Consider the following 26,798-nt stretch of genomic DNA (forward strand, 5'->3'; position numbering starts at 1 on the left):
GACTGACTCAAATTTTGAGTTAATTTTTAATTTTTTTTGAAGGTAAATTTTGATTCAACCGTCGATATAAGGTATGTATACTTATACACTAATATAATTATTTATGTTAAGTATTAAATTTATAAAGAATTATTATTTATGTTAAAATATAATTTATGTGTTATGTTGATTTAATTTTTTTGCAATTATAATTATTATGTGTTTTTGTAATTATTATTATTTTTATAAAGATATTTAAAATTATTTATTATGATAAATTTATAATTATTATTCTTATTTGTTTAAGAATTGTTAAAAATTTAATCCAAGCAAGCCACATAAATTAATTAGTTGTGACTTGTTTTTTTTTTTAAAAAAAATACCAAGTCACGCCAATTGAATAGGCGTGACTTGATTACTTATTTTAAAAAAATAATAATTTGTGGACTATGTGTGTCAAAATCAGACATGACCAGAAAAAAAATCAGATTTGGGTTTGAGGTTTTCGGGTTCGCCGAAAAAAAAAATTATCGGATTGGGTTGGGTTGAGTTCAGTTCGGGTTAACTCGGGTTGACTCAAAAATTTTAATTTTTTTTAAAAAATATAATTAATAAATATTACTTACATTTTTATATATTCTATGTCTGAAAAAATATTTATTGTATATTTATATCATAAATTTTCATAATTTAATATTTATTTTGAACATTTTTTATTTTCTAAAAAATTGTTTATTTGATTTAATAAATATACTTTATTTTTCGACTATTAGATTTTTAAATTTAAATCATATGAAAATTTTGTTATTTTGTGTTTAAATTAAAATATTAATATTATTTTTTTGAATTTTATTTAATTTAATTTTAAAAATTAAAAAATTCAAAATCGGGTTATACGTGTTCATTCGGTTTCGGTTTGAGAATTTTCGGGTTGGCTCGGATATGGATGCATGATCAAGTGAAAATGGTTAGACTAGGAGTGTGTATGTGTGAGTGTATATCACCATCATAGGTGATCTATGGAGGCCGATGAATTTCAATAATCTATTCAAAAAGCAGGTTCCTCATATAATTTAAGTAATTTCAACATAACAAATTGCAACCACAGACTATTACTAGGCATTCAAAAGAGTAGGAAATGGGAGAAGAGTGTCTATAAATTAACTCACATAACCATGTTAACTAAAAACTTCCACATGTTCCAAATCTGCGCCCTTGTCATTTCCCGAACCATCTCCACAAGTTGAAGAATTATCTGCACCTAAGTCAGGAAAGTTGCGGTAGTTCAAAGAATGCAGCCAGAGGGCCACAGCTCCATCCTTGTGCTCTGTTAATGCGATATATGGATAAATATACATCATTTTGAAGTCCTCGGCCTCCTCTGAAAAACCCTTCAACGACAACTCTTCGTGACTATCTTTCCATTTCTTATTGTAAGACGTGAAGAAGCATTCGTCCAGATACAATCCAACCTCAGGAGCCATGGGCACATTTATGTTAACTTTCCTGAACTCATTAAAAATGTAAGTTAACGACAAAAGAATATTCATCAAAGAAAAGTTCAACCAAGTATAGAGTTTCAAAGAATCGTGCACTCACTGTTCAAAAACGGTCTCGAACAACGACACAGGGGTTAAGTTCCTCATGATCACAACTGCAAGACCGATCATTTTGCGTATTTGATGAAGCATGAAGCTCTGCCCCACAACCTCGCATTTCACGAATTCAATTCCATCAATGTTTAATGTGGTATCTGCGGTGAACGACATAATGTATCTTTTGGCGGATGGGTCCTCTGCTTTGATTCTTGAAGTGAAGTTATGGAAGTTGTGGGTTCCCTCGTAATTCTTGAGTATTCTATTAAACCTCTCCTTTACCTCCTCTCCATAGCAAAACTCACTCTTGTTATCCAAAATCGTAACGCCATTAGCATTCACATTCTCGAGGTCAACCTTGCCTTCCTCCGTCTCCCCGTGTAGCATGCCCCCATTTTCGAATTTCGTTTCAGAATCACTATCATCATTTCTAGAAGTCGCACCAACATTCTGTTCTGATAAAGCACATCCACTGTTCGACGAATTGCCTGAACCAACTGCAGCATCTTCACGTACATACTTGGACTCTGAATTCCGGTTTCCCATCAACCCCATTACCTTCCGCCCTCGCTCCGAACATTCCAAACACTTAACGAGCTCATTTGCAGACCCTATGCTAGCAAGGACACTCTCTCTATCGCGATGACAAGATGGATCGAGCGCAAACACAGGGATCAAATAAACATACCGCCGCTTATCGCAGAACTTTTTAGCACTGAAGGAAGGCGTGGTGCGTTTGTAACCAAAAATCCGAATCTGGGTGGACAGGTGCGAGTTCAATCTGTCAACCAATCCGGGCGGATCGATATAGAATCGCCCAGACACTACTTGACCAACTGCACTAACGCCCTTATCGGTCCTGGCGGACCTGGCAAAGTCGTACCGTTTGTGCAGACCCCTGTCAGCTTGGGGAACAGCTCCGGAATGGTACAGGGCTTCCTCGAGCTCGCCTTCAATGGTTTTTGCGCCGGGATTCTTCTGCATTCCCTGGTAGCCCACTCCGCAGTAAGCGAAAAATATCGCGATTTTCCGCCGCTTGAACTTTGGGCTTTTCGTAAGAATTTCACCGGCGGCGGTATTCTCGTAATGATCTTCGTCATCGGAGGTGGTTGATGACATTTTTGGACGTTTGGGATTCGGTAATTCTTTTTGTGGTAGAGGAGATGGCGAGGGATTATCTGTAGCCATATTCATGTGTAGTGGGAAATGGCGGCGTGTAACTGTGAACCCATGTAGAACCCTAGACAAGTAAGCAAGTATTCGCAAATCAAATGTACAGGTGAAGGTGATACATACATACATATATATATACATACACACATATTTAGATAATAATATAATGAAATAATAGTATATATATCACATGCTATTTAATATTTTTTATGGATAATTTTTTAAAATTTTCCAAATTAAAAAAACTCCTTTATATTGATTATAATTATTATTTTTTAAAAAAATAGAAAATGATACAAAGTAGATTTTAAAAGATAAATATCTCGATTATTTTCACTTATTTTCCCAAATAGTACTTTTTGCTTCTCCATGGTTTGTTTCAATTATAAGTATTATACTCTATCTTGATTTGTTTTTATTTTCTTTTTCGAGGAGGAGAGTCATCTTATTATCTATCATCTTACACACCAAAAACTCTCGAAATTTCTGTAAAAGATTTTAAAACTTGATCTGATTTGAACATGTTACGAGACTATAAATGAAATTGATTCCACTTTACTTTAGTGTGAGTTACGGAGACTGATATTGAGATCCAACAACATCTATTGTTGATTGTTATAAGATAAGTAAGACGTAATTACCACATCTTTTGGCACCTTGATTAAAGAGTAAATGCTATAACTTCAAAGGCCGATTTTGACGTTATTATAGCACCATCATGCTGCATCTGGACAAAGTAGCATATATGCTGCACAAGTGCAGCAAAATGTGTCATCAGGCCACATCAAAAGCCAAATGTCTTGAATAATCACCCCAAGAATTTCAAGGGGATGAAGAACAAAATCAAATATGCTGGAAAAGATTGAAGGCGGTGAATACAGTGAGACCTACTTCAAGGGTCAACCTGATACAATCGGCATATAAAGATTTAGTTTTAAATAATGAAGTATGGACAAGATAGAGGAGAAGAAACTTGCTCGCCTCTGAATTTGGCAACGAAATGGAAGCCGAGCCAAACGGTGCTTAGAAAATAGGTTATAACTGGAAGCAATCAACGCTGCAATACAACATGCTATATGTAAAACACTAGAGTAAGTAAAATAAGTGTTTTTCATACCTAGGATGAGTCCGTCCAAGATCACCATCAACAAATTCCTTGATGTATGTTCCAGCCAGTTTGAGAAACAAGCATCAATACCAATGGCCAGTCAAATTTTTTGGGAAGGTGGAAATTCATTATTTTTTTCCTCATGTATTTTTATTTACATGAGCAATATTGAGCATAACTTGGAAATATAACCACATCTATGTCATCTGAAATCCAAATATGAAATGCAATCTCCTTCCTTTCAGTACTTATGTTATGTAGACTCCTCACAATTAAATATCTTCAGCAGCATTTTATATAATATAACGATGGTATGGAAGCCTTAAGATCGAGTTGTGCATAGAAATGGCGAAGAAAATTTTACTGAAAAGATCACTTGTATGCATAGATGCAATAGGAAATATTGAGAATGTCCAGCTATCCTCTCAATTTTCATCCTGAAATGTCATGAATTGTAAATATACTCCACATTAAAATGATACCGGAAAATTGTTTGTTAGTTTCAAATACCAATGTATGACTTTTTCACGCTCTAATGGACTTCGACGATGGAGAACCCATAATGATGTTCTCTGCTGAATTGGCTGAATAATAAAAAGGACCCATTTATCATTTAATAGCCATGATATTGCATGTGTAAAGGAATAATTGCTTTTGAATATATAGGGATTAACTAATCTCCAATTTATACAAAAAAAATCATTGGATGAGAGAGGAAGAACATAAAAAATGATGTTCACCGTGTCTTTGAGAGATGATAAGAGTCATGATGTTCACCCCTTCTCTCATCATCAATAATGCAGTGAGATTGGCTGACATCTCTTGAGTGCTGCACCAGAAAAGAGTGACTTGCATGATTAAGATATCTGGAATGACAATGTTAAACCGGTCAATTAGGAGAATTCTTCACGAATTAAATACCATGAAACAGATACCTAATGCCACAAAGTAGAAAATACACAGAAACAACCTATGATTTATGAATTATGAACAATTGACCATCCGAGTATTGGCCGATTGCATCTTGAAGCCCACGGAGTGCAATGCAGGATTAAAAAGGTAAATTCCAAGGCCCCGTATAGATGGAAGAAGCTTATGACTCCTGAGATTACTTTTAACGACTGTCACAGAGATACATATTTGCACCTTAAGATATCTCCCACCAATGAAGACGGGAGTCCTGTAGCCATGAAAAACCAATGATCAGCATCGATTGATCTGAAAACAATGAAGTTGTCGCCAAAAATATTTAGTGTTATATAACTCAGAATTGTCAATCCAAGGTTCCAAGGAATTAAAGTGATTATGGTGTTTAATGAAGCTGCTGCTTAGCTCCTTGAGTGAGAAAAATTGACAAGCGTGGAATGAATGACAGAATCAAAAACCATGCGCCAAAAAGCAACATGGCCAATTAATTGACAAAAACAAACAAAGTATGGGGTAATAATTATTGTATATAATTCGTATAGTGCCTGTACATTAGCATACACTCTACTTTTCAACAAAACCGGAAACAAATCTTCCTAATAATGAAAGTAACAAATGAACTCCTAAAATCTCTCTAATATAATCCAGAAAAATATGTACACAAATATACAATATTCTAGGAAATCTTCCAACAATCCCCCTCGAGCTGCCTTGAATATATGACTCATAGCAAGCTTGCCAACCAAATTTTCAAACTGCGCTTTGGGAAAATATATCAGCCACTTGACTTGTAGTAGGTATATAAGGCATGCACAATACACCACTGTCAATTTTTTCCTTGATAAAATGCTTATCCACTTCTACGTGTTTTGTTTTGTCATGTAGAACTGGATTATGAGCTATAGAAAGAGTCGCTATATTGTCACAATAGACTTCAATTGGTGTCAGTATGAGAATCTTCAGCTTTTCCAAAATCCTCTTTATCCACGACACTTCGCAAAAATCATGTGTAACAGACCGAAATTCTGCTTCGGCCCTACTTCTTTCAACGACATTCTGTTTTTTGCTTTTCGTACCTAGGATGCGTCCATCCAAAGTCTCCGTGAACAAATTCCTTGATGTATGTTCCAACCTGTTTGAGAAACAATCATCAATACAAATGGCAAGTCAAAATTTTTTGGGAAGGTGGAAATTCATGATTGTTTTTCCCATATATTTTTATTTACGTGAGCTTTGAGCATACCTTAGAAATATTATCACTTTTTCACCAACCACATGTGTATCTATGTCATCTGAAATCCAAATATTATGTTGTCTCTGGAGCCCGGACAAAGATCCCATTTCAGGTCTATTCTCACAATTAAATATCTTCAGCAGCATTTTATATAATATAACGATGGTATGGAAGCATAGAAAAGGAGAAGACAATCCTAAATCAGTTAAACAATCCTAAATCAGTTAAACGCTGAAAAGATTACCTGTGTGCATAGACGCAGTAGGAAATATTGAGAATGTCCAGCTATCCACTAAATTTTCATCCTGAAATGTCATGAAATGTAAATATATATCACATTAAAATGATAAGGGAAAACTGTTTGTTAATTTTCCGTACCAATGTATGAATTTTTCATGCTCTAATGGACTTCAACGATGGAGAACCTTGCTGGTGTTCTCTGCTTGAATGAAATGAAATGTAAATATATACCGCATTAACAATTAGAAAGGCCTATTTCGTGCTCTAATGTACTTGAAGTCTTCAACGATGGAGAACCCTTACTGGTGTTCCCTCGCCTATGCCTGAAGCAAAGCTAGCAAAGATTTCTAATAGCACAATGAGAAAAAAATCAAAACATTGAAAAATCCTAAAGATCATCTATAGAAAGTTTACTAGTTGAATACCAATTCGCATCCAGGCCTTGGTAATAAAATCTCCCATTCCAAACCCAAAAATTTCAGAAAAAAAGCTTCCTTTCATTCCCTTGTGCAGTTGTGCAATCCAAGTGTTCGAAAATTCAATCTTAAATCACAATACAACTTTGAAGATTTACTCTGGAACTCCATCACCAATAATCCCCACATGAGCAGTCCCCATCCTGGAAGTGGTGATAGCGATTTGTATCTCTAACAGAAATTTCTCTCCTCTCGAATCTAGATATAAACTTTATAACGGCATGGCAGTCTCCGCAAATGCGCAAGTTTTTAGTGACTCTGAGAGGTGACCCCTTGTTAGTGTTCAAAATTCCAAAAACTACAGCCAACTTTTCACTGTGCCCACATAAGATGTGTTCTTTCTCCTGATCCTCCACATCTTGTAGCACATAGTCAGTATCAGGGAAGTAACCAGATTTCTTCATTTCCATGCTATATTCATTCAACTTATCCATAATTTGAGCCATTTGTGGAAGTGATTTGTCACCTGCCAAAAGCATGTGAACTTTGTTTTTAACCTCTATCCAACTGCAGCCCGGGTTCTTCTTCAGCCCCTTATCTCTCATTATATCTCTTACCTCATATACTTTTTTCCATTTGCCTTTAGATGCATAAATATTAGACAACAAAATGTAATTTCCAGGATTGCTTGGTTCTAATTCAAATAATTTATGAGCCGCAAGCTCGCCCAAGCTCGTGTTATGGTGAAGCCTACAGGAACTTAATAATGCACCCCAGACACAAGCATCAGGCTCAAACGGCATTTTCTCAATCATTGAATAAGCTTCATCAAGCTTTCCTGCACGACCAAGCAGACTTATGATACAAGCATAATGCTCCAATCTAGCTTCAATTCCGTGATCCACAGACATGTTTTCGAAGTAATTACGCCCTTCTTCTGTAAGGCCACTTTGGCTACATGCAGATAAAAGGCTAGTGAAACTAACAGAGTCTGGTTTCTGCCCACTTCTTTGCATCCAGGCAAAAATTTCAAGAGCTTCTTTACCCTTTCCATGCATTGCATATGCTCCCAGAATTACATTCCAGCAGACCAAGTTATGCAATGGCATCCTGTCAAAACAGCATCGAGCTATTTGGATTCTTCCACAATTAGCATACATATCAATCAGTGCACTTCCTACATAAACATCATTTGAAATCCCAGCTTTAAGCGAGAAACAATGTGCAGCCTTTCCATACGTTAGAGCTGCAATATTACCACAAGCAGGAAGCATGCAAGGGATGGTCACCGAGTTTGGCTTTACCCCAGTGACCTGCATTTCTCTAAAAAGATCTAAAGCCTCGATATCTTTACCATGCTGTGAGCAACAAGCGATCACTGAGGTCCAAGAAACAACATTTAGTTCGATCTGCTGGCCTCGAAAGCCTTTAAAGACCTCTAATGCCTCACTGACAAGACCATGACGAGAGAGTCCAGCAATCAAGGCATTGCATGCCCCAACATCCACTTGACGCATCTCTTCAAACACTCGAGACATCTCCAAAGAACATCCGCATTTTCCGTACATATTAATAAGTGCACTAACAATACATTTATCCACCACAAATCCCATCTTCATCACATGATTATGAATCTGAATTCCCATCACTAAAATACCCAAGTTACCTATGGCAGGTAGAACACTAGATATATTAGTCCCATCAGACTTAAAACCAAGTGAATGCATTTGCTGAAACATCAAAACAGCATCCAAGAAACACCCACTCTGATTAAATCCCGCAATCATACCATTCCAGGACACAGAATTAGGTTCAAACTCGAGATTTCGCACTTCATTAAATACCTTTTTCGCATTGATCACGTCACCTTTCCTTGCATACCCTGCTGCTAATGCGCTCCAAGACTGCACATCTCTCTCAGTCATAGTATGAAACACCTTATAGGCGCAATCTAATTCATCACATTTCACGTACAAGTGAACCAACGATGATCCAATAAAAGGATCCAAGAATAGACCAAATGACAATGAATATCCATGAACTTGTTTCCCAATTTTGGAGGACAATAATCCAGTGCAAGCCTTGATAACGCTCGGTAAGACATGTACATCAGGAAAAATACCATTTGATAGCATTTGAGAAAATAAACTGAGTGTATTCTTAAAATCATTGAATTTTGAGGAAGCATAAATTAAGGTAGTGAACGAGAAGATATCAGGGTTTATGAGAGATCGGATAAGGGTTTTTGCATCAGAAATGCATTGGCAGGCGGCATAGAGTGAGAGGAGCTTGGTGTTGTAACGAGGGTTATCAAAAAGGTAAGTTTTGAGGAGTTGAGCATGCACCTGTCGTGTTTGACACAGTGATGTTGGGACATTGGGGCTTAGTAGATGTCCAATAACTGAATAAATGTTGGGCTGAGCTATGACCTCACTGCTGCCATCAATGCTAGAAGAAATCCGGTAACCAAAACCCTGATTTTGGAAATTCAATTGCATGGTTCCGTTCATCTCAGTATCAGAACAATTGTTTGGCTGGTGAGAAAATGGTTCTTGGGAGTCGTTGGGATCTGAGATCGAAAATAATGGGTTACTGTGAAATGAAGCTTTACAATTTATAATAGGAGTTATAATCCCCCTGCAGACAAAGTAATAAACCAGTGCATCAATTATAAATTAACTTGAAGACATTAAAAGATACAATCTTCTGAAATAACAACTGAAGAAAGGTGAGGAGAATCCTATCCCACCTACTAACAGCATGACGGGTATTTCCACTGGTGATAGATCCCGGAAGAGCAATCATGAGAATCCTGTTATTCACATCACGACCAATAGGGATATCAACACACCCCGGACTAGATGATGGCACTCCACTAGTAAAACTCGGGTAGACTTTGTTTATGGAGTGTTCCTTGAATTGTCCAGCTATATGGGCGAGAGAATGTTGATCCTATTCGGAGAAAAATAAGAAGCTGCCTACTTACATACTGATTATCATAGAAACACCAAGATGGTCTTAGACAACTGAACGAGTTTTGAGGGCATACCATATGAGCAGACTTGTTGACAACAAGCACGTGTTCATCATCAAATACAATGTCCAATGGACTATCTTCGGGTCCAGCCCTCAAATGATGCAACTCTGAGATAGTGCAGTGGACCATATCTCCGTCTCTCACCACATGCGACACCTTCACAAAATTTAACTAATAGCATTACCAACAAACCATTAACAAGAAAAGAAACTGAGAACTGAGATCAGGACTGATCTAGCATGACAGTATCTCTGAAAGGCTAAAAAAATTCAAAATTCCCTAAAAATTTGAACTTGCCACAAAATGCACACAAAATATCTTCATTCCATCTCTAATTATCAGTAACTCACACCACTGAAAATAGAGACTTTCCATTACAAAGTAACAACATAACACGCACTGTTTTTTCTTTGAATACACTGAAGAAACACAAGCTTCTGAATGAAAAGACCGATAAATAATTGGAACAAAAAAAAGAAGATAAAAAGAATGAGAAAATAACCTTGCTAACGACGTGACCAATAACAGACACCAACCCCGAGCGTATGCTGGACTGAACTCTAGCTCTGCTGATGCCATTTATCCTGGAAGCGATCCAGGAGTCAAGTCTCAGCTTTCCAAAATCCAAATTCAGGGTTTCCTCGATTCTGGTGTCAGAATAATGTAGTTCTCTAGAATCAGAAAAACCTGGGTTTCCGGCAGGAATGGTTTCGGTACAAGAACAAGCAACGACAATGAGTCTTCCCAATGAAAAATTAACAGGTATCGGGAAGGGCTTCGCACAGTTCCAAGCCATAGCGTTGAGCGAGAACATTTTCGAGGCTTTCCTACCAAAATTTGATTCTCATTAGTACGCATTAAAATCCCTTTGAACCAATGATAGACAATATGCAAACACATGGAATCTCTAATTTAGGATTGCATAGAAAATGTTTGCTAGTTCGGACTCAGGAATTGTGAGACTTTTTTTCTTTAACTTTTTTTTGTTGATTTTAATTTGATTGAGAAATTGACATACAATTCTTTCAATAAATAAATTATCGTTCTTTTTTTTTATAAAAAAATTAGGCTTATGTATTGGGTTAATAAATAAAAAAATTGCCGGCACTGCCAAGATACAGTATACTTACAGTGTGATTAGTGGAGGTAACTGCTGGCGAACACACAGATATATATATACGTGTTTGTCTGAATGCGTGCGTGTGTGTGTATTTATGTAAAAGTGGTGTTGTTCATTCAGACTGAATAATTTTTATCATATAAATTTAATGAGCTTAAAATTATATTTCAAGAAAAAAAACAATGTTATATAAGAAAGAACTATTAGCTTCATCGTCATTTAAAAAATAAAAAGAAACTCATGTTCTTGATAAGCCTTCGTGTAAAATTAAGTAGAACAGGACGAATGTCATGTTCCCGAGTTGTAGTCGGGTGACCACGTTTGACATAACTAGTATGATGCACGTGCGTTGCACGTAATATCAATTATATTATAAAAATTAAAAAAAATTGATTTTTTAAAAAACAATTTGAATCATTTCGTTATTTGTTTGAGCTTAATTTCTTATCATATTAGAGGATTTATAAGAACTTACATAACTTATTTTCAAAATTGTTTTTTAAATTAAAATTCAAGCAGTTGATTTTATGTTATATAACAAAGTGTATAGAACATAATAGATAGAACTAAATGAAGTGAAACAAATTTTTTTAAAAAATTATATATTCAAACACCACGTATAAAGCATAATAACCTAAAAATCAACCAAATTATGGATTTTATCAATGTATACATCATAATCTACATAAGCGAAGCATACTAACGACAAATAATTATCAATTTAAAATCACTGTGACTAACTCATAAAAACAATGTTAAAACAAATGAAATAATAATATTGATAGTAAAATATAACTCATGATATTTAATTTAACCTCTTAATAATTTTTTTAACTTTTTTTTTACAATTCTATATCATGTATAATAAATTTTATATATCGATATTTCGTAGACTACCATTGATGACTATTAATTTCTTGTTAAATAAGTTTTAAAATAATAAATAAATCAACAAATATAAAGAAATACACATTCAAATAAGATTATATATAAATATCAAATAAGATTATATGTTGGCAATCTTGAACCTCGTACCGTCGAGAATCTAGCGAGGCTTAAAAAAGCTAACTTGAATCCCAGTGTCGATCACAACATAAACCCCGGCTGCAATCAGCAACACACTCAACACCATCCCACAAATCCCCAATCCCCAATTCAAACACCACATAAATCCTCCTTTCTTGGGCTTCTTGATCCTGATCCACATCAGGCATGGATAGGCAAATGTCACAGGAACAGCTATCCCACCGATTAATCCAGCCAAACTTCCAAGAAATGGGATCGCCACCGCCACGAAGAAACATCCGTAGCCAAACATGACCCTAAAGACTGCCCTTAGCCACCAAGGGCATGGCTTCTTCATGAAGTTGGTGTATTTTGATTCCATGTCATCGAACATAGGCATGCCGTATATCTGGAATGAGCTTAATGCATTGATTATGATGAATATGCTTATCAATCCAAGGATTGTTTGGGACGTGTCTCGGCCATGGAAGGCATAGATTGCCGACAGCATTCCTCCGTTTGCTGGTATCTGAATATTGCAAAACATGTCTTCAAATAACAAACTTGTGATTATGTATAGTTTTGGCCCGTGTCTTGCCAGAATAAATAAAATCAAACATTTACTCGTAGCCTTATTCTTAGAATGACTTTTCGTGATATATACCTTATCCCCATATGCCCAATACCCTCCTATAGCAAGAGGATACAAGCATAGCGCAACAATGAAATATGCAGCTTGGACCCCTCTCCACATGGGCACCCGAGATGGCTTCTTTTCGCTTGAAGGCATAGTTGCCTGCAGGCCCAAATCAATGCTGAGTTAGACTTGTAGATTTATGTAACTTGAAAAAAAACCAAACTTCTGTTGATCTCATCTGACGTTAAGATCTTATGTTTGAGACGATATTTCATGTTTGAGATCTAATTGTAATGAACATCTCTCTCAACTAAAAAAAACAATAACGTTTAAAAATAAAAAATTAAAGCCCCTGTGAACTCTCTAGTACCTTGTTTGTTGTTGACATTATGAGCTATGAATTTGGCTTTAAGATTATACCTGAATTTCAAGAGTAACATTGTGGCCCCTAAAAGCAAAGGCAACGATCCCAAACGCGTTCAAAATCTCAAAAAAGCTTTCTGTATTAGTACTCGGTTTCACGTGATCATACGAAACACCTTTCAATCTCCCCTTTGTAACAGACACGAGCCACATCATGGTGCAGTACCCTATGGCCGTAACAGCGCCGAGGAGTGATACTCCGGCGATGGAGTTCAGATTCGGGAGCTGAGACAGAAGCACGGCGGCGGAGGTGAAGACCACGTACCATTCCACGGTGGTTAAGGGCTTGGCGGCGCAGTCGTGGCCTCCGCAGACTATTTGGTAGAAGAGCTTCGAGGTGGAGCCGCCCACGACGATGAGGGCCACGCATGTGCCACCGGATAGGTATAGGATTGGGAATAGGGCGAAGATTTTTCCCAGTTTCTCTCCTGTGAAATTAATGCATGTGATGATCGTTCCATCGTTGATGTTTAGAAAGCGACGCTAAAGTTGAAGAGAAAACACTTTCTTTTTCTAGGAATTTGTATTTTTTTATATGTCTTATTTTACTAATTTATATATTTTTAATAAAAAAAATTTATGAGAATGTTGACTAGCAATACCAAAATAATAATGATGTGGTATTTAACATAGTTAATGTGTCCAATGTCGCACTACGATGAAAAATGTTAAACTTGAAAAAATAATGACAAGTTATTTAGACTAAATTATGAAATAACCAATAACATAAAAAATAAACACGTTCAAGTTATTGAACGTATTAAAATTGAAAATTCAGGGATAAGTTACTGGAATAAATTTATTTATTTATTAGCTATTTTAATAATATTATATATATTAGCATCATCATATTCTCTAATATGAATTAAATTGAACTTTTCTATTTTTTTAAAATCGAATAAAACCAACTATATATACGAACAACACATGACTGTTGGTTTCTTCGTTCGATTAGTTTGGTTCATATCGATTAGTTTGGTCTTTGGGAAAATTCAATTTGGTTCATATGGTTTTTGCGAGAATTAATTTTTCCTTACGATTCAGTTAGTACCAGAAAATGACTTCATATTAATTGGAGATTTACAAGATCGAGTTCTTCGATCTGCATGTAACTGAATTAAAGTAGATTTCTAGTAATTATATGCTATTTTCTAATAATTTTTGCATTTGTTTTTATTTTCAAGGTAAATAATAAAATTTTGACTTTTTAATTTAAATTATATTAGAATTTTGTGAACACATAATGGTAGAAAGATTTATGTCTTTGAGTACTGTACCAAAAGTAGCATTGAAGAGTTGAAGAAATCTGCTGTAACGTATTCCATTTTCTGCGGATTCATGCAGATTTGTGAGCACCCAGAAGGTGTAAAGTTGCCATGCAAATGCCACGGTCAGACTTATGATCCCCCAACTCCTGCAAAATCATACTGGCCTATTATTTGAACTCCAAATGCGCGCCTAGGCAAGAAAAAGAGAATTAATGCAGCAAACTCCGATATATCCATCACTTACCAACCAAGAATGGTGAAGGCAACAGGAAGCACAAGGGCTTGGATCCCAATACCAGCACAGAGTGTGTGAAAAGCGGCATAGAACGCATTCCCATTCCTAGACTCCGTGATGGGAAGCCAAGCATCGTGAGGATCAAGCCTCGTCAGCTTGATCGCCCTTCGCAAGGGGCTTCCCAGCGGAGAAATGAAATTGGGAGTTCGAAAACGGGGTTGAGGGGCCGAATTCGGGTGTACGATTAGCGAGAGCAGCGGCTTCCGAGATAGTGAAGGTGAGTTGTACTGTGTTTGCATGGAAGGGGCAGATATTTCGGTGCTACCCGTTGGCGGAGCTGTCGTCGAGCCTTCTTCGATCAACTCCGCCATCGATTCTCTCTCTGTATTTTGTGTATGTGAAGATGACTGATAAATGGATGATTTTATAAGAGGTATGAAGGCTGAGGTTGAAGCAAGGGATTTTCTGCTGAAAACGATCATTCGATCGCCTCGAGCCTTAGGCGTTGGATACGTTGGAAATTAGATGCACAAAACGTCAATCCATATTACCTATAGTGAGAAAGTGAGAAATTCTTGATTTTTTTTGTTGTTGAGAAAATTTCAAGTATAGTTCTTTGTCTCTTTGTTACTCATTCATATCACATATACTAGTTACTCTGCACACGCGATGCGTGTGTGTACAATCTTTTTTATCATTATCGATGGACTAAAATGAAATTTGACAAATTATAGAGGGACTAAATTAATATTTGAATTGACAAAATATACGAATAATGTATATTACATTCGGCATGGTATTCTATATGCTAACTTTGATGTCGCCACTTGCCATGCCATGTTATTAGCCAATAGGCGATGTTTGGTGGAATTATTTTATGTTACATTTCGAGTATTTTTTTATGATGTATCCAAATATTAATTAATATATATTAATTTTCATAAAAATATGATGGATTCATGTAATGAATGATATTAAAATAAAAAAAAAATACTCTTAATATAGTGTTGACTAACCTCGTATTGTGGATGGTTAGAAAAATTGGGGCACAGGAAACTTAATTTTATTTGACTTTTGATGCTCCAAAATGTTGTTTGTTTTGACTATTTATGTATGAAGTGTTGACCAAAAAATAGATTTGGTGGACGAATAATTCCGACCGGCACCACTTTTGAAATTAATAATGATATACAAATGGTTCTCCATAAAGAAGGAATAAAACATTATTTCTATCAAACAAGCATGCCATAGCATCCAAAACTAATTAGATAATTTAGGGGTGTTGAGTAGAAATGATATAATCAGTAAGTAAATAAAAGTAAATCATAAAAAATTAATTGGCTATTATAATGTATTAAAAATTAATAATTAGTTTATCACAAAATTTCTTATAAGACCGTTTCACTGATCAAATTTTTAGACGTATTTTTTACTTGCTCCGACCCATACAAAAATATATTATTTTTATGTTAAATGTATTTTTGTACACTATACATAGATCGGGTCCATCCATGATCCATCTCATTAATATAAATCTGTGAATCCCTCTCACAAAAAATGAACTCTTAGTTTATTTAAAAAAATAAAAAATCATACTCTGATCTTAACTAACCAGTTGGTAAATGATTACGATGATCGACAATCTCACGGAAACATATTCTTGGTTTATTTGGAGAAGGGATATTTGATCTTAAGTAGCTACTCGCCAAAAGTACGTACATGATTAGGATGATTGACTAAATTTAGTCCCTCTACTTCTTGCGTTTTAGTTATCTACCAAAGAAGTTTCAAACAAATTTAGCAGCGTAACTACCCTACGTGGTAATTACAATTAGATTATGAATATAAGTTGGGCCCACGAGGATTTTTCATTTTCCAACAATAATTGGTAGATACTGTAAACGAAGTATAAAATATTGAAAGCGGACACCTCTAATAAATGAAAAAATCAAGCGTATCGATTCTTAGTGTACAACCAAAAATTTTGCTTCCCTTGTGAGATCTGTCAAAAGGTAGTGAGCACACATAATGTGATCGAATCGGAACCAGAGCTTCATTCCCAGTTGACAATAATTTGCCGGTTTCAAGCACCTTGTAGCGGGAACCATTGTTGGGGCCACTTTGGATACGTTCGCTTAAACAAGCTCATGCACACGGTGTCATGCTGTTGAAGAACCCCATTTAATATGCATTTCATCGCACCTGAAGGAGAAAACAAAAGGTGGAAAAGGTCATATCATCAGTCCAACCAACTGGAACATGTTTCGCCGCTCTCAATCTTTGCAGAGGTCGAATTAACAAAGAAAAGAGAACTGATCAAATTTGGATTGTATGTATCTTCGTTATGCGCAGGTGAGAAAGGATTAAAAAAAAACATTGAGGTTATTTGGCAACACTAATTTGGGATGTGAAAACGTCTAGAGTAGAGAGAGAGAGAGAGGGGAAAAAAAAAAGGAAAGTGTGCGCCACAAAGGCACACCTTCATTTTGTACAAGAAAAAAAGCAAGAAAATTCCATCGTATGATTGAAAAAGCAGGCCTCTGCAATCAATCAGAAAATTCATTCAACGGTTAAAAAAATTTGCATGCACCTCACAAATTTCATCAAGGTGAGGAAAATACCATGTGTGCCTACAGGTTCCTTGATGCGCCCACGACGACCACATTTTGTCCAAACTTCAGCAGGCTGCATTGAGAAAAGAAACCACTACACAAATAAATTCCAAATAACTTTAAACTTCACTGGTAAATTAAATTTTACAGATTTCCTAACCTTGAACCATCTCACATCCTCAGGGTTATGAAACATATATCTCACAGTTGCTTTTGATTTCGATACTCGTTGTGGATAACTGCATAAGATGCATCCTTCTGTATTATTTATCCAATTTTGAAGAATAAATTGAAATGCAAAACCACATTATCAATTTCAAATCAACGCAAACTGATTACGAGGTGCATTATGAACAAGTTTCCTAAGTATCAAAATATCAAGCTAAGAATTTTCACATTTGTTTAAAGCAAACACTACAAGGCCGATATTTATCATACATACCCAGTTAAAATAATTTCTTCAGAACAATCCTGTCAGGGTCTACACCTCTCAATGAACCAACAGCAGCAACGGTTGGAATGGCATCTTCTCCCTGGCTCTTGAAGGCTATCAAGGGAAGAGATGAAAAAGAAATCGGAGCATAAATTGAAGCGATGGAAAACCGCCCTGCATGAAGAAACCTCTCCATTTTGTGCTTGTTAGCATTGATACTGTCCGTGGAAAAAATAGGTCTGCAATACCAAAGTAAGAACGAGTTAATGATTTGTAGATGAGACAATAGATACATATATTTGTTTCTTCTAAAGCAACTTAACCAACATATATTACCGTGATATAAACTTGCGGAAGCCGACATGAAACATGAGTTCTTCTTTTGCTTTAATAGGAGCAGTATATGTGTCATGCTTCCGAATGCTAGAATCCAATATAATAAAATATTGTCAAAAAAATGGCATTTATAAAATAATTGTTGCAACAATAATCAAATTAAAGAAAAGGAGCACCTGAAATGGAGCACAGAGATTTTAGATTCATGCTGCAGAAGACCAGAACATATTATTGGCATGGTCTTCACCAATTTGCATAACGTAGATCCAACATTTACTGAAACTTCCTTGATATAAACTCTTATATACGAGCCAACTGGTACAGAGTCAGTTGTGTCTTGCTCCATACCAAGACTTTTTGCAAGTGCGTGCTTTTGCGTTCTTGAAAAGTTATCAAATGCAAAAATTCTGGAATACTCAGGTGGCAGAGATTCCTACAAAGTTATAAAAGTCCCAAGAGATATTACCAACAAAGATCCAGGACAGTGCGATTAACTTAACTGAACATACTTTGGGGTCCCACGAAGAGGTTCTGAAAGATTTGACACCTCTGTACTTGGAAAATCTTTTTCGAGCTGGGACATCTAATGGAGTATCCACTTCATCAGGAAACTCTGTATTGTAACAATATAGATCCAATTAGCAACCAAATGAGAATTAGATGGGTTTTGGGTTTCAGTAAACAGGAACTAGAGAAGAAAAACAAAATTCAAATACAATTGCAACAAACTAAATGAAAGTCATGCTCAAAGATTTTTGGTATATCAAGACGTATTATTCAATCATCAAACTGCGCAAGGTATCTTCTGGGAAAATTCAATAAATTCAGCCAAACAACCTTAGATTATATATTATCATAGCTTGTAAATTCATGTAGCTGAATACTGACTAAAAAGTAAAAAATTAGCTACATGTCGGCAGTCGGAAAACAAATAAAATACTGAAAGGTACCTTCATCTTCAGCATGTGCTTCTTTGATTTTTCGAATTTCAGCCTCAATATGCTCTTTTGTTAAATTCTCACCATCCCGAAGAACGAAATAACCTCATTTACACATTCAGAGGGAAAAAAAGGCAAACCGTTGTATAGCAGGCATTAAAAGAATGAGCTTCAAATTGCTTTTGTTGAAGAATACGGCCTTACTCAAGTGAGAAAACTAAAGTTTTCCATTTAAAATTATCAATTGAGACTATTGAACTATTCATCAATAGACAAAGTGGACTATTTGACATGAATAAAAAAAGACACAAAAATCACCGATCGGCAGCCTATTCCAAAGAGTGCTCTCATAGGAACTTGTTATTACAGTTAAAGAAGACATGGAATTCATGCCAAACTTCATTGTAATGCATTTGGTATATGCCTCCTGCTTAGAGTACTTGTACAGGTTATTGACATTGATTGACGGCACGGCAGATAAGATCACATATTTACCATCATTGAAGAATCTAAGTCAGTTTCTTCATCAGAATCTCTCAAATTCAGTGAAGCCTGATCCTCGTCTAACTCAAAACCATTCTCTACTTTCTGATCAGAAGAGCAGGCCTCTCCACCTTCCACCACCATACCATTACCTCCATCTTCATCACTGTCCGGATAATCATTGTCAGAATCATCTATAATCCATGCAGCCTGCAATTTTTTTTACAACAGTAGAAGCCTTTAATTACATTGCATAGGTGGTGTGCTGCCAATCTCCATCAACGAAATTTAACATATAAGAAAAGCTTACAAATTTTAAACAAGGGAACAAACATGGCCACACCTGATACTCAGACGTGCCCTTAGGAAGCCTTTTCTTTTTCACCCTCATCTCCTCTTCATACTTGTCAGCTTCAGCCATTTCTGCCTCTGTTGGCCACGTCTGAATTTAGAAAATATCAACAGATACTCAGTAGAGATGATATAAAGATGAAGGAAAGAGATATGTATCAGAAGAAAATTTAATGAACACGTTTTCCAAGTGCACAAGATAACTGCCGACATAGCAAACAGCTGTAACACAAGATGCACAAGTAAGAAATCAACATATAATTTGATTGAGGACAGCATTCCATGAAATAAAAGCCAAGGTTTCTGATGCCCAAATAGAAGTAATAGATATACAAGAACAGAATCAATTATCCAGAAGCTGAAAATATATGGAGCACCAATCACAATATGTCAACCTGTTCTCCTGTCAATACGTCTGGGATATTTTCAATGACCAAAGAATATTGCTTCATAGGATCAGGGTTAAGGCACCTTACAACCTGCCATATGCGAGAAAAATAACAAAATGAATACAACTGAAGAGAGGACAAGAGCTCAACATCAGATGAAGAATGAAGATAAAACACTCTCCACCTCTGAAAAGACTCAAGTTCTAATCAAGACATTTTATCTTAAAGCGCGACTAAAGATCCCATAACAGTAGCATGTTACCCTACAAAATTGTTCGCTAAGTTTCTAGGCAGCCAGTTCACGTTGAAAATCCATAAGAGTAGGTATATCCTATATTTTTCTTTACTATGCTAAATTCAAAAGGAGCGGGTCTGAAACTCAAGTAAATAGAGTATATTAGCCAGGATTACTCCTTCAAGGACCATCCAAATCCTCCATAAGATAAAATAGATAAATAAATCACATAAATAACCACCAGACATGTTGACAGTCACATATTAATTCGTCGGTCCAAAAGATTGGTCATATGTCGTTAGCTTTCATTTTTCACTGGGTAGCGTAGAAAAAATAAGGTTCTGATAAGTGGTGGTCATAAGAGAAATGGAGCCGAAAGATAAACATATTCCATAATCATTAAATCATGTGTTGTGTAACTATGGCCATTGATTGGACATAATACATCCATTGGTCCATAGAAGGTCAGTTACATCAACTGCAAGTAGTAACATCATATAGATGATTCGACATTCGATAATCAATACTTCATCCAAAGCATGTGTCTGCATTAAAGTTTAAACAACTAATGACATACTTGTGCATCATTTATACCCTCTGAGTCCATGAAGTCCCCTACTTTTTGTACATTCAGAGTACACGGATCCTTGAGAAGTTCAATTTTGTGCAACTGAAAATCCCCTGCACCAGTTACGTGTACCTGATCCAGAAAAACTCAGACACTAACAGATATAATAGAAGTAAATCAACTACAGAGGCTGAGGATGTCACCAGCTGATTTACTGAGAGACGACAAGCACGAAGATAGCCCGTAAGGACAAGGGTACAATGTTCTGAACTGCAACCGTCAGCCACAAAGTCAACCTGAGACAATATTGAAGATTTGAATACAAGAAAATCGAGATTCCTTGACTCTGAGTTAAGTAGCATATAGTTTCTTCCTACAAGTTAGAAGCCAATTCACATGCAATATATCAATTTAGTCAAAGACAAAGTATGGGTGTCCTTATAACTTGGCAATCTTGTGCATAACTCCTCTCCAGTGCATGCAAATGGCCATCACCCTATATCGTGATATGCCACCAATGATGTTCCCGTCCTTAATTGTAGAGTCACAGAATTTTGAGACTGAGTCATGAAGATTTGGAAGATTTAAATTATTTAATATCCACTTCAAAGATGAGTAAAGCAGGCTTTACAGATAATCTTCCAAGATATGTGAATAGTCGAGGTGGTTGTGACAATTCTAATATGGTCACTTGAAGTCAAGCTAAAAAACAAGGAAGCTCATCCTCAGGTTCTAAGTTAAAGTTTAATTTTATTGTTGCCTTTGCTTTATGTAATTTGATTACTCGGGGAGGAGATTGGCCTAGTACCCTTCCCTTGTAGAAGTCTATCACTTTTAAATAGAATTCTCGCAAATTGCTACAAAAAAAAAAAAAGCTCCACATAGCGCATCACATTTAGTTTAACCATTTGACATGAACACTACCTTACATTTTGTCTAGAATTACTCGTGACAGGAAATGATGTTCACCCGACACAATTAAAAAGTAAAAGTAAATTCATTTATTTAATCTGATCTAAATTAAATATAAAAGTTAAAAACAGTAATATCGATGTTAACAGAGAAAAGTAAAGTCGGCTTCACCACGTCCATGCATCTCAAACTCATTTGTAGCGTCAGTAGCAGGGGGCTCGGGGGGATTTAGTCAAAATCTATTCGAGTGCAAAATAAATTAAATGAAGGAAGATTAGCAACTCAAAGGGGAAAACTATGATACAAGCAATTCAATCAACTAAGAGCAAATGCAATTTTTACAGACTGCCTAAAAATCTGTCATATTGTACCTTTTGAGCCATAAGGTAAGGCCTTTGGTTTCGCCAATGAGGCACCTTAAGCCTTTGTTCCTTGAAAAGTGAAAGGACCTATAACCACAAAAGAAGTAAAGAGAACAAGTCTCAGGAGCCAATAAAAAGTGAGGATTGTAGGACAGCTTTAGTTGCCAGTTTGATAATGACATTATGACGCAGAAGGGTAATCAATTAACAATTTACCTAATGCAACTCATCCTTTTTATCTGCGGGATAAAACTTGCAATCTTCTGGAAACTCAGAAGCAATCTCTGACATGCACATCTTCTTCATCTCATTTTTTCCTTTCAAGTCATCAGGAAGATCCTACAGACACCTCTGAGATTTTAACCCATGATTTCCTTCCAATATTCTATAACTAACAGAACAAGGGGAGGGGCATACAGAGATGGCAATAGAAAAAATCATATACCCGAATTAGCACCACGGTGCTTGGGAGACCAAGTGTTCTGAATACCGAGAGACACTGAGATCCAAATGAATCAACAAAACAATTGGAGTCACTCTCTTCAGAAAATCCATTTGGGGATGCTACAAACACAATCAAATCAGCAATCTCAAAAAAATGTGTCAGCCTAAAAAGTAAGGATAATTCAATAGTAACAAGTATTAGATCTGCAAATTTAAAAATGAACCAGAAATAACCTTGGCCATTTCCATGCATGCTAATAAATCACCATGGGGTGCTTTCAAAACCTAACGCAGACACATGAAGTTAATACCCGTCAACTTACACATTAACATTATAGATTTTCAAAAAACATTACCAAGGAAATTGTTTGTTATTCTCATATGCCATCATGATTCACGTATTTACTATGAGCGAACAGGCAGTGGTAATAACTATCAGCAAACAACAAGCTCCTAAACTTAAATTGGAACTGCGTTAACAAATATTCTATCCTTAGTGAATTTGATGTGCGTAAATATTCCAAGTTTCGGCCTTAACCTCACTGAAGCTCACGACTTTCAGTTAAAGACCAAACTCATATTCGAAAACTGAAACATGCCCACAAAATTACATATTTCTGGCACAAAAAAAAACCATGAAAAGGTAAAATTCTAAGCTACCATACACATTAACATTATAGAAGAAAGTGAGCAGTCTATAAAATCCATCATTGAGATACACAGTTACACACAAAATGTTTGCGGATATAGACCATATTGTGAACATACCGTGGCTCTCATCTTGTAATCAGATGATGCAACAGCAGGAAAATTTACTCCATTTCTCTCCCCAGACAACAGAGCTAGGATGTCTTCTTCAAGTGAGTTCAAGTTCGCTGAGGCTAAAAGGCCAAATAGCACCTAAGACACATACATGTTGTCACAATGTAATTTGAGAAAAAAAGCTAAGCAGAAACTTTATTGGCGTCTTTATGTTAGTTTTTTTAATTATTATTAAGTCTTTATGTTAGTTGCTTAAAGGAGCAAGGGAAAAAAGTGCATACAACAACACGAGGAGGACACATTTGTCCTGACAATGCCCTCTTCTCTTTCAATACCGCCACCCTCTTCTGTTCCCTTACCTGCAGTCATGTTTGTTAACTAGAATTCAGTTGAACGATGCAGTAAATTTCAAAAATGAATGCTACCCGACTCGATGTACCAGTTATTCGAGATATAAACCCAGTGCACTTACACCTATAGACGTAGAAAATCAAGTGAATAGGAGAAAATAATCTGCATAAAATTTAACGATACCATCTTGTGGCGCTGAAGTCGTACAGCTTTCGCTCCTGTGAAAACATTGAGTTCGGGTTTTGGCTTCTTGATTTTATCTGACAGCGAAAAAATACATTGAAATTGAGCCTATCTGTTCCGAGAAGAGATAGGTAAAACAATTCGAAAATCAAGAACTTCACCTTTTGCAGAAACTTTGTGAACATTGCGGGAAGACTTGGAAGCAAATCGGGTTTTATGATGTTTGTTCAATTGAACCCTAGAGCCTCCCATGTCGCCAGACGAATTACAGTTTGGCGTCTCCGTCGTCTTTCTTCACATGACTGTGATTTAGATTTCCTACAACCGTGGGAAAATCGGTATGTATATCGTATCATGGGCCTCAGCCCAAAATTCTTCCATATGGTCTAGCCCCAAATATTACTGGGCTAGGTACCATTACCCGGAGGTGGAGGCCCCAAGAAAAAAACTGAAAGCATAACAAAAAATTGGGAAAATGTCGTTTACACCAATAAATATAGCTTTTTCTAATAAAAAAAGACGACATTTTTTATGCATATCTGTATCTATTGAATATCTTATATACAATATTATTTTTTATTGTTTAATTGATTATGATTGGATTAAAATATTTGCAACGTAATTTAATCAATAAATTCTGTAAAATTATTTTAACAAATTAAATTTTAAATAGTAATTATAAATAAATATATATAATTTTATTCGAAGCAACATTTACTATTCGTACATATTTCCTTAGTTCGGACGCCATTTTCATTGAATATCATGGTTCAATTATGTACATAAGACTGATAATATTATCAGTTAACTAGTAATAAAAAAACTTGTTTTATCCAGAAAAAAAAGATGTACCAGAATATATATTTAACTAATTGTTTTATTCAATGCATTGTTACTTGTTTTCTAGAGTGAATGTCACATGAGACCATCTCACGGATCTTAATTTGTGAAATCGTCTCACACAAGTTTTCGTCAGTTTCCTTGACAAACACTTCTTCAAGAACTATGCCGGAAATTAAGAGAGGATCACCCCCATTAATTACTTCCCAGAGGAACCAACTTAAACAGAATGTTGATCTTTTTATTGAACAATTTTTCGGAATTAGAGTTCATATTTTGTATATATCTTAACTCATGTGTAATTTGATTATTCGATTGGATGTAGCAGGAGAATTATGCATTTTTAGATGCAAATTAGACTGAAATAATGCAAGCAGTTGGGTGGTTATCAAACGAGAATAGGTGTTGCTATTGACTGTAGTAGTAGGAAAAAAATTTCTCCTCTTTAGCTTCTAGGTACAGTACGATTTTGATCATACTGCTTAAGGTTCGAAGAATATTAGAAAGACCCATGAGAGTGTCACCGTGGAATCAGTTCCAGTTGGTGGATAAAGAGGTTGATCCTGATATCCAGCTGGCTTCGGGAAAGAACGGGCTTGTCTGTGGGTGCACATTCTTTGTGTGCTTTGGTCGCCCATCTTCCAGACTTGAGAGCCCATGTCATCTGAGTTAAGCAACCAAATAATAAAGCTCATGTCAACAAGCCCAAAGATCAAAGAATGATTGGCCCATGTCAAGTGAAGGAGTACTCAGTCCATTAGCTACGTAGGGTTACGCATAGAAGTTTCTAGTGTTAAATTCTGTTAGGTTTGTTACGATAGAAAAGGACACATGGCAACCATTGATAAGTGGTTTTTTGTATAAATCTAAACTATCTACAATGTAAATGAAGAAGAATACAATTCATCAAATTCACGTTTTTCTTCTTCTTCAAGTTGGTATCAGAGCCTGAAATGGCGGAAGCCAATTCAGAGTCCTCCACAGCCATTAATGGTGTTCCCACCAATCCTAACCTTCTCCTCATAAATCCAGCTAATCAAATAACCTCCGTTAAGCTAAATGATGATAATTATTTACTATGGAATCTGCAAATTCTTGCTAGCATCAGGGGCATGGGACTTGAAATATTTCTCCTTGAGGATCCTCCGGTTCCTTCACGTCTTACGCCTTCAGCCATAGGAGAAGAAACAATCAATCCTATATATATTACATGGTGTCGCCAAGACCAACTTCTCTTCTCCTTTCTGTTAGCTTCCATGGCAGAAGGTGTTCAGGGCCAAATGATTGGATGTGAAACCTCTTCTCAGCTATGGATGCGAGTCACACGTCTCTTTGCTTCAAGATCCAAAGCAAAAGTAATGCATTATAAACTCCAACTACAAACTCTCAAGAAAGGAGGTATGAGCATGAAAGACTATCTTAGCAAAATGAAAAATTACATGGATATACTTGCTGCATGTGGTCATCCGGTTCAGGAAGAAGATCAAATTCTCTATGTTCTTGGAGGAGTGGGCATAGAATATGACTCAGTGGTAGTACACATCACCTCTAGATCTGATAATCTTAATCTGTCTGATGTCAGTGCATTGTTACTTGCACATGAAGTGCGCATTGAGGCTTATAATCTCTACAGCAACAACACAGCCCCTGCTGTTAATGTCTCGACGCTTGCACCTCAAAGGAAAACAGAGAACTCTCAGTACCAGCCTCAGCCCTTTCGAGGTGCATATCAACGAGGGAGAGCACGTGGCAGGAATACAAGAGGTGGAAGAAGATATTGGCAACCCAATCATGGGAAACCAGTGTGCCAAATCTGTGGGACAACTGGTCATGTAGCAGAAATATGCTATTATCGTTTCGATAAAGATTATGTTCCAAGAAGAGTAGCTCCTAGTCCACCATATCAGCAAAGAGATAATGGCTCTACCTCACGGTTTCCAGCAGCAGCTTTTACCACCACAGGTATAGCTCCTGAACATCCCACTGAAGATTGGTGGTTTCCGGACTCAGGGGCTTCTCACCATGTTACCAATGAACTTGGCAATCTCTCCCTTGGCTCATAATATTCAGGAAGTGGTAAGGTTCAAATGGGAAATGGAACAGGTTTGTGCATCTCTCATCTTGGACACTCTAAGCTTCTTTCATCCTCTCCCCCTCGTTCATTCCTATTATCCAATCTCCTTCGTGTACCACAAATCACCT

At 36.3% G+C, this 26,798-nt stretch overlaps 3 protein-coding genes, 1 long non-coding RNA gene and 1 pseudogene across 17 annotated transcripts; all 5 read right to left on the bottom strand.

Moving 5' to 3' along the window:
- Positions 1-1,001: 1,001 nt before the first annotated feature.
- Positions 1,002-2,858, bottom strand: LOC140840555 (uncharacterized). Its single transcript, XM_073207735.1, has 2 exons — positions 1,579-2,858; positions 1,002-1,485 (listed from the first exon to the last, which is right to left on the bottom strand). Exons 1-2 carry the CDS (start codon positions 2,766-2,768, stop codon positions 1,158-1,160), a joined length of 1,518 nt encoding a protein of 505 aa, XP_073063836.1. The 5' UTR covers positions 2,769-2,858; the 3' UTR covers positions 1,002-1,157.
- Positions 2,859-3,727: 869 nt separating this feature from the next.
- On the bottom strand, positions 3,728-4,615 carry LOC140840654 (uncharacterized). Its single transcript, XR_012120042.1, has 4 exons — positions 4,596-4,615; positions 4,366-4,439; positions 4,232-4,292; positions 3,728-3,804 (listed from the first exon to the last, which is right to left on the bottom strand). It is a non-coding gene; the product is annotated as an uncharacterized lncRNA (long non-coding RNA).
- A 617-nt stretch (positions 4,616-5,232) lies between these two features.
- Positions 5,233-10,675, bottom strand: LOC140840565 (pentatricopeptide repeat-containing protein At1g20230). 14 transcript variants are annotated; one of them, XM_073207820.1, is made up of 8 exons: positions 10,212-10,675; positions 9,722-9,865; positions 9,422-9,624; positions 6,831-9,309; positions 6,395-6,455; positions 6,261-6,321; positions 6,026-6,130; positions 5,233-5,914 (listed from the first exon to the last, which is right to left on the bottom strand). In XM_073207820.1, the coding sequence occupies exons 1-4, from the start codon at positions 10,521-10,523 to the stop codon at positions 6,843-6,845; spliced, it is 3,126 nt and encodes a 1,041-aa protein (XP_073063921.1). In that variant the 5' UTR covers positions 10,524-10,675; the 3' UTR covers positions 5,233-5,914; positions 6,026-6,130; positions 6,261-6,321; positions 6,395-6,455; positions 6,831-6,842. The 14 variants fall into 14 exon arrangements, with proteins under 14 accessions (XP_073063921.1, XP_073063914.1, XP_073063894.1 ...); XM_073207813.1 differs by having other exon boundaries at positions 6,395-6,458; XM_073207793.1 differs by having other exon boundaries at positions 6,395-6,603.
- Positions 10,676-11,845: 1,170 nt separating this feature from the next.
- LOC140813982 (lysine histidine transporter-like 8) lies at positions 11,846-14,859 on the bottom strand. The gene is made up of 5 exons (XM_073172825.1): positions 14,407-14,859; positions 14,172-14,308; positions 12,892-13,322; positions 12,499-12,630; positions 11,846-12,363 (listed from the first exon to the last, which is right to left on the bottom strand). The coding sequence occupies exons 1-5, from the start codon at positions 14,766-14,768 to the stop codon at positions 11,875-11,877; spliced, it is 1,551 nt and encodes a 516-aa protein (XP_073028926.1). The 5' UTR covers positions 14,769-14,859; the 3' UTR covers positions 11,846-11,874.
- Positions 14,860-16,306: 1,447 nt separating this feature from the next.
- LOC140840661 (uncharacterized) lies at positions 16,307-24,068 on the bottom strand (annotated as a pseudogene).
- Positions 24,069-26,798: the final 2,730 nt, after the last annotated feature.

The sequence above is a fragment of the Primulina eburnea genome, chromosome 1 (assembly GCF_022965805.1).
Source record: "Primulina eburnea isolate SZY01 chromosome 1, ASM2296580v1, whole genome shotgun sequence".
Lineage (NCBI taxonomy): Eukaryota > Viridiplantae > Streptophyta > Magnoliopsida > Lamiales > Gesneriaceae > Primulina > Primulina eburnea.

Excerpts from the sequence above, each read along its gene's own strand:
- LOC140813982 (XM_073172825.1), bottom strand. The coding sequence starts at position 14,768 with ATGGCGGAGTTGATCGAAGAAGGCTCGACGACAGCTCCGCCAACGGGT. Across the intron at positions 13,323-14,171 it reads ACTCTTCAATGCTACTTTTG|GAGAGAAACTGGGAAAAATC; the intron begins GTACAGTACTCA and ends TTAATTTCACAG. Across the intron at positions 12,631-12,891 it reads ATGTTACTCTTGAAATTCAG|GCAACTATGCCTTCAAGCGA; the intron begins GTATAATCTTAA and ends TTGGGCCTGCAG.
- LOC140840565 (XM_073207820.1), bottom strand. The coding sequence starts at position 10,523 with ATGTTCTCGCTCAACGCTATGGCTTGGAACTGTGCGAAGCCCTTCCCG. Across the intron at positions 9,625-9,721 it reads TCAACAAGTCTGCTCATATG|GATCAACATTCTCTCGCCCA; the intron begins GTATGCCCTCAA and ends TTCTCCGAATAG. Across the intron at positions 9,310-9,421 it reads ACCCGTCATGCTGTTAGTAG|GGGGATTATAACTCCTATTA; the intron begins GTGGGATAGGAT and ends CTTTGTCTGCAG.
- LOC140840555 (XM_073207735.1), bottom strand. The coding sequence starts at position 2,768 with ATGAATATGGCTACAGATAATCCCTCGCCATCTCCTCTACCACAAAAA. Across the intron at positions 1,486-1,578 it reads TTCGAGACCGTTTTTGAACA|GAAAGTTAACATAAATGTGC; the intron begins GTGAGTGCACGA and ends TAATGAGTTCAG.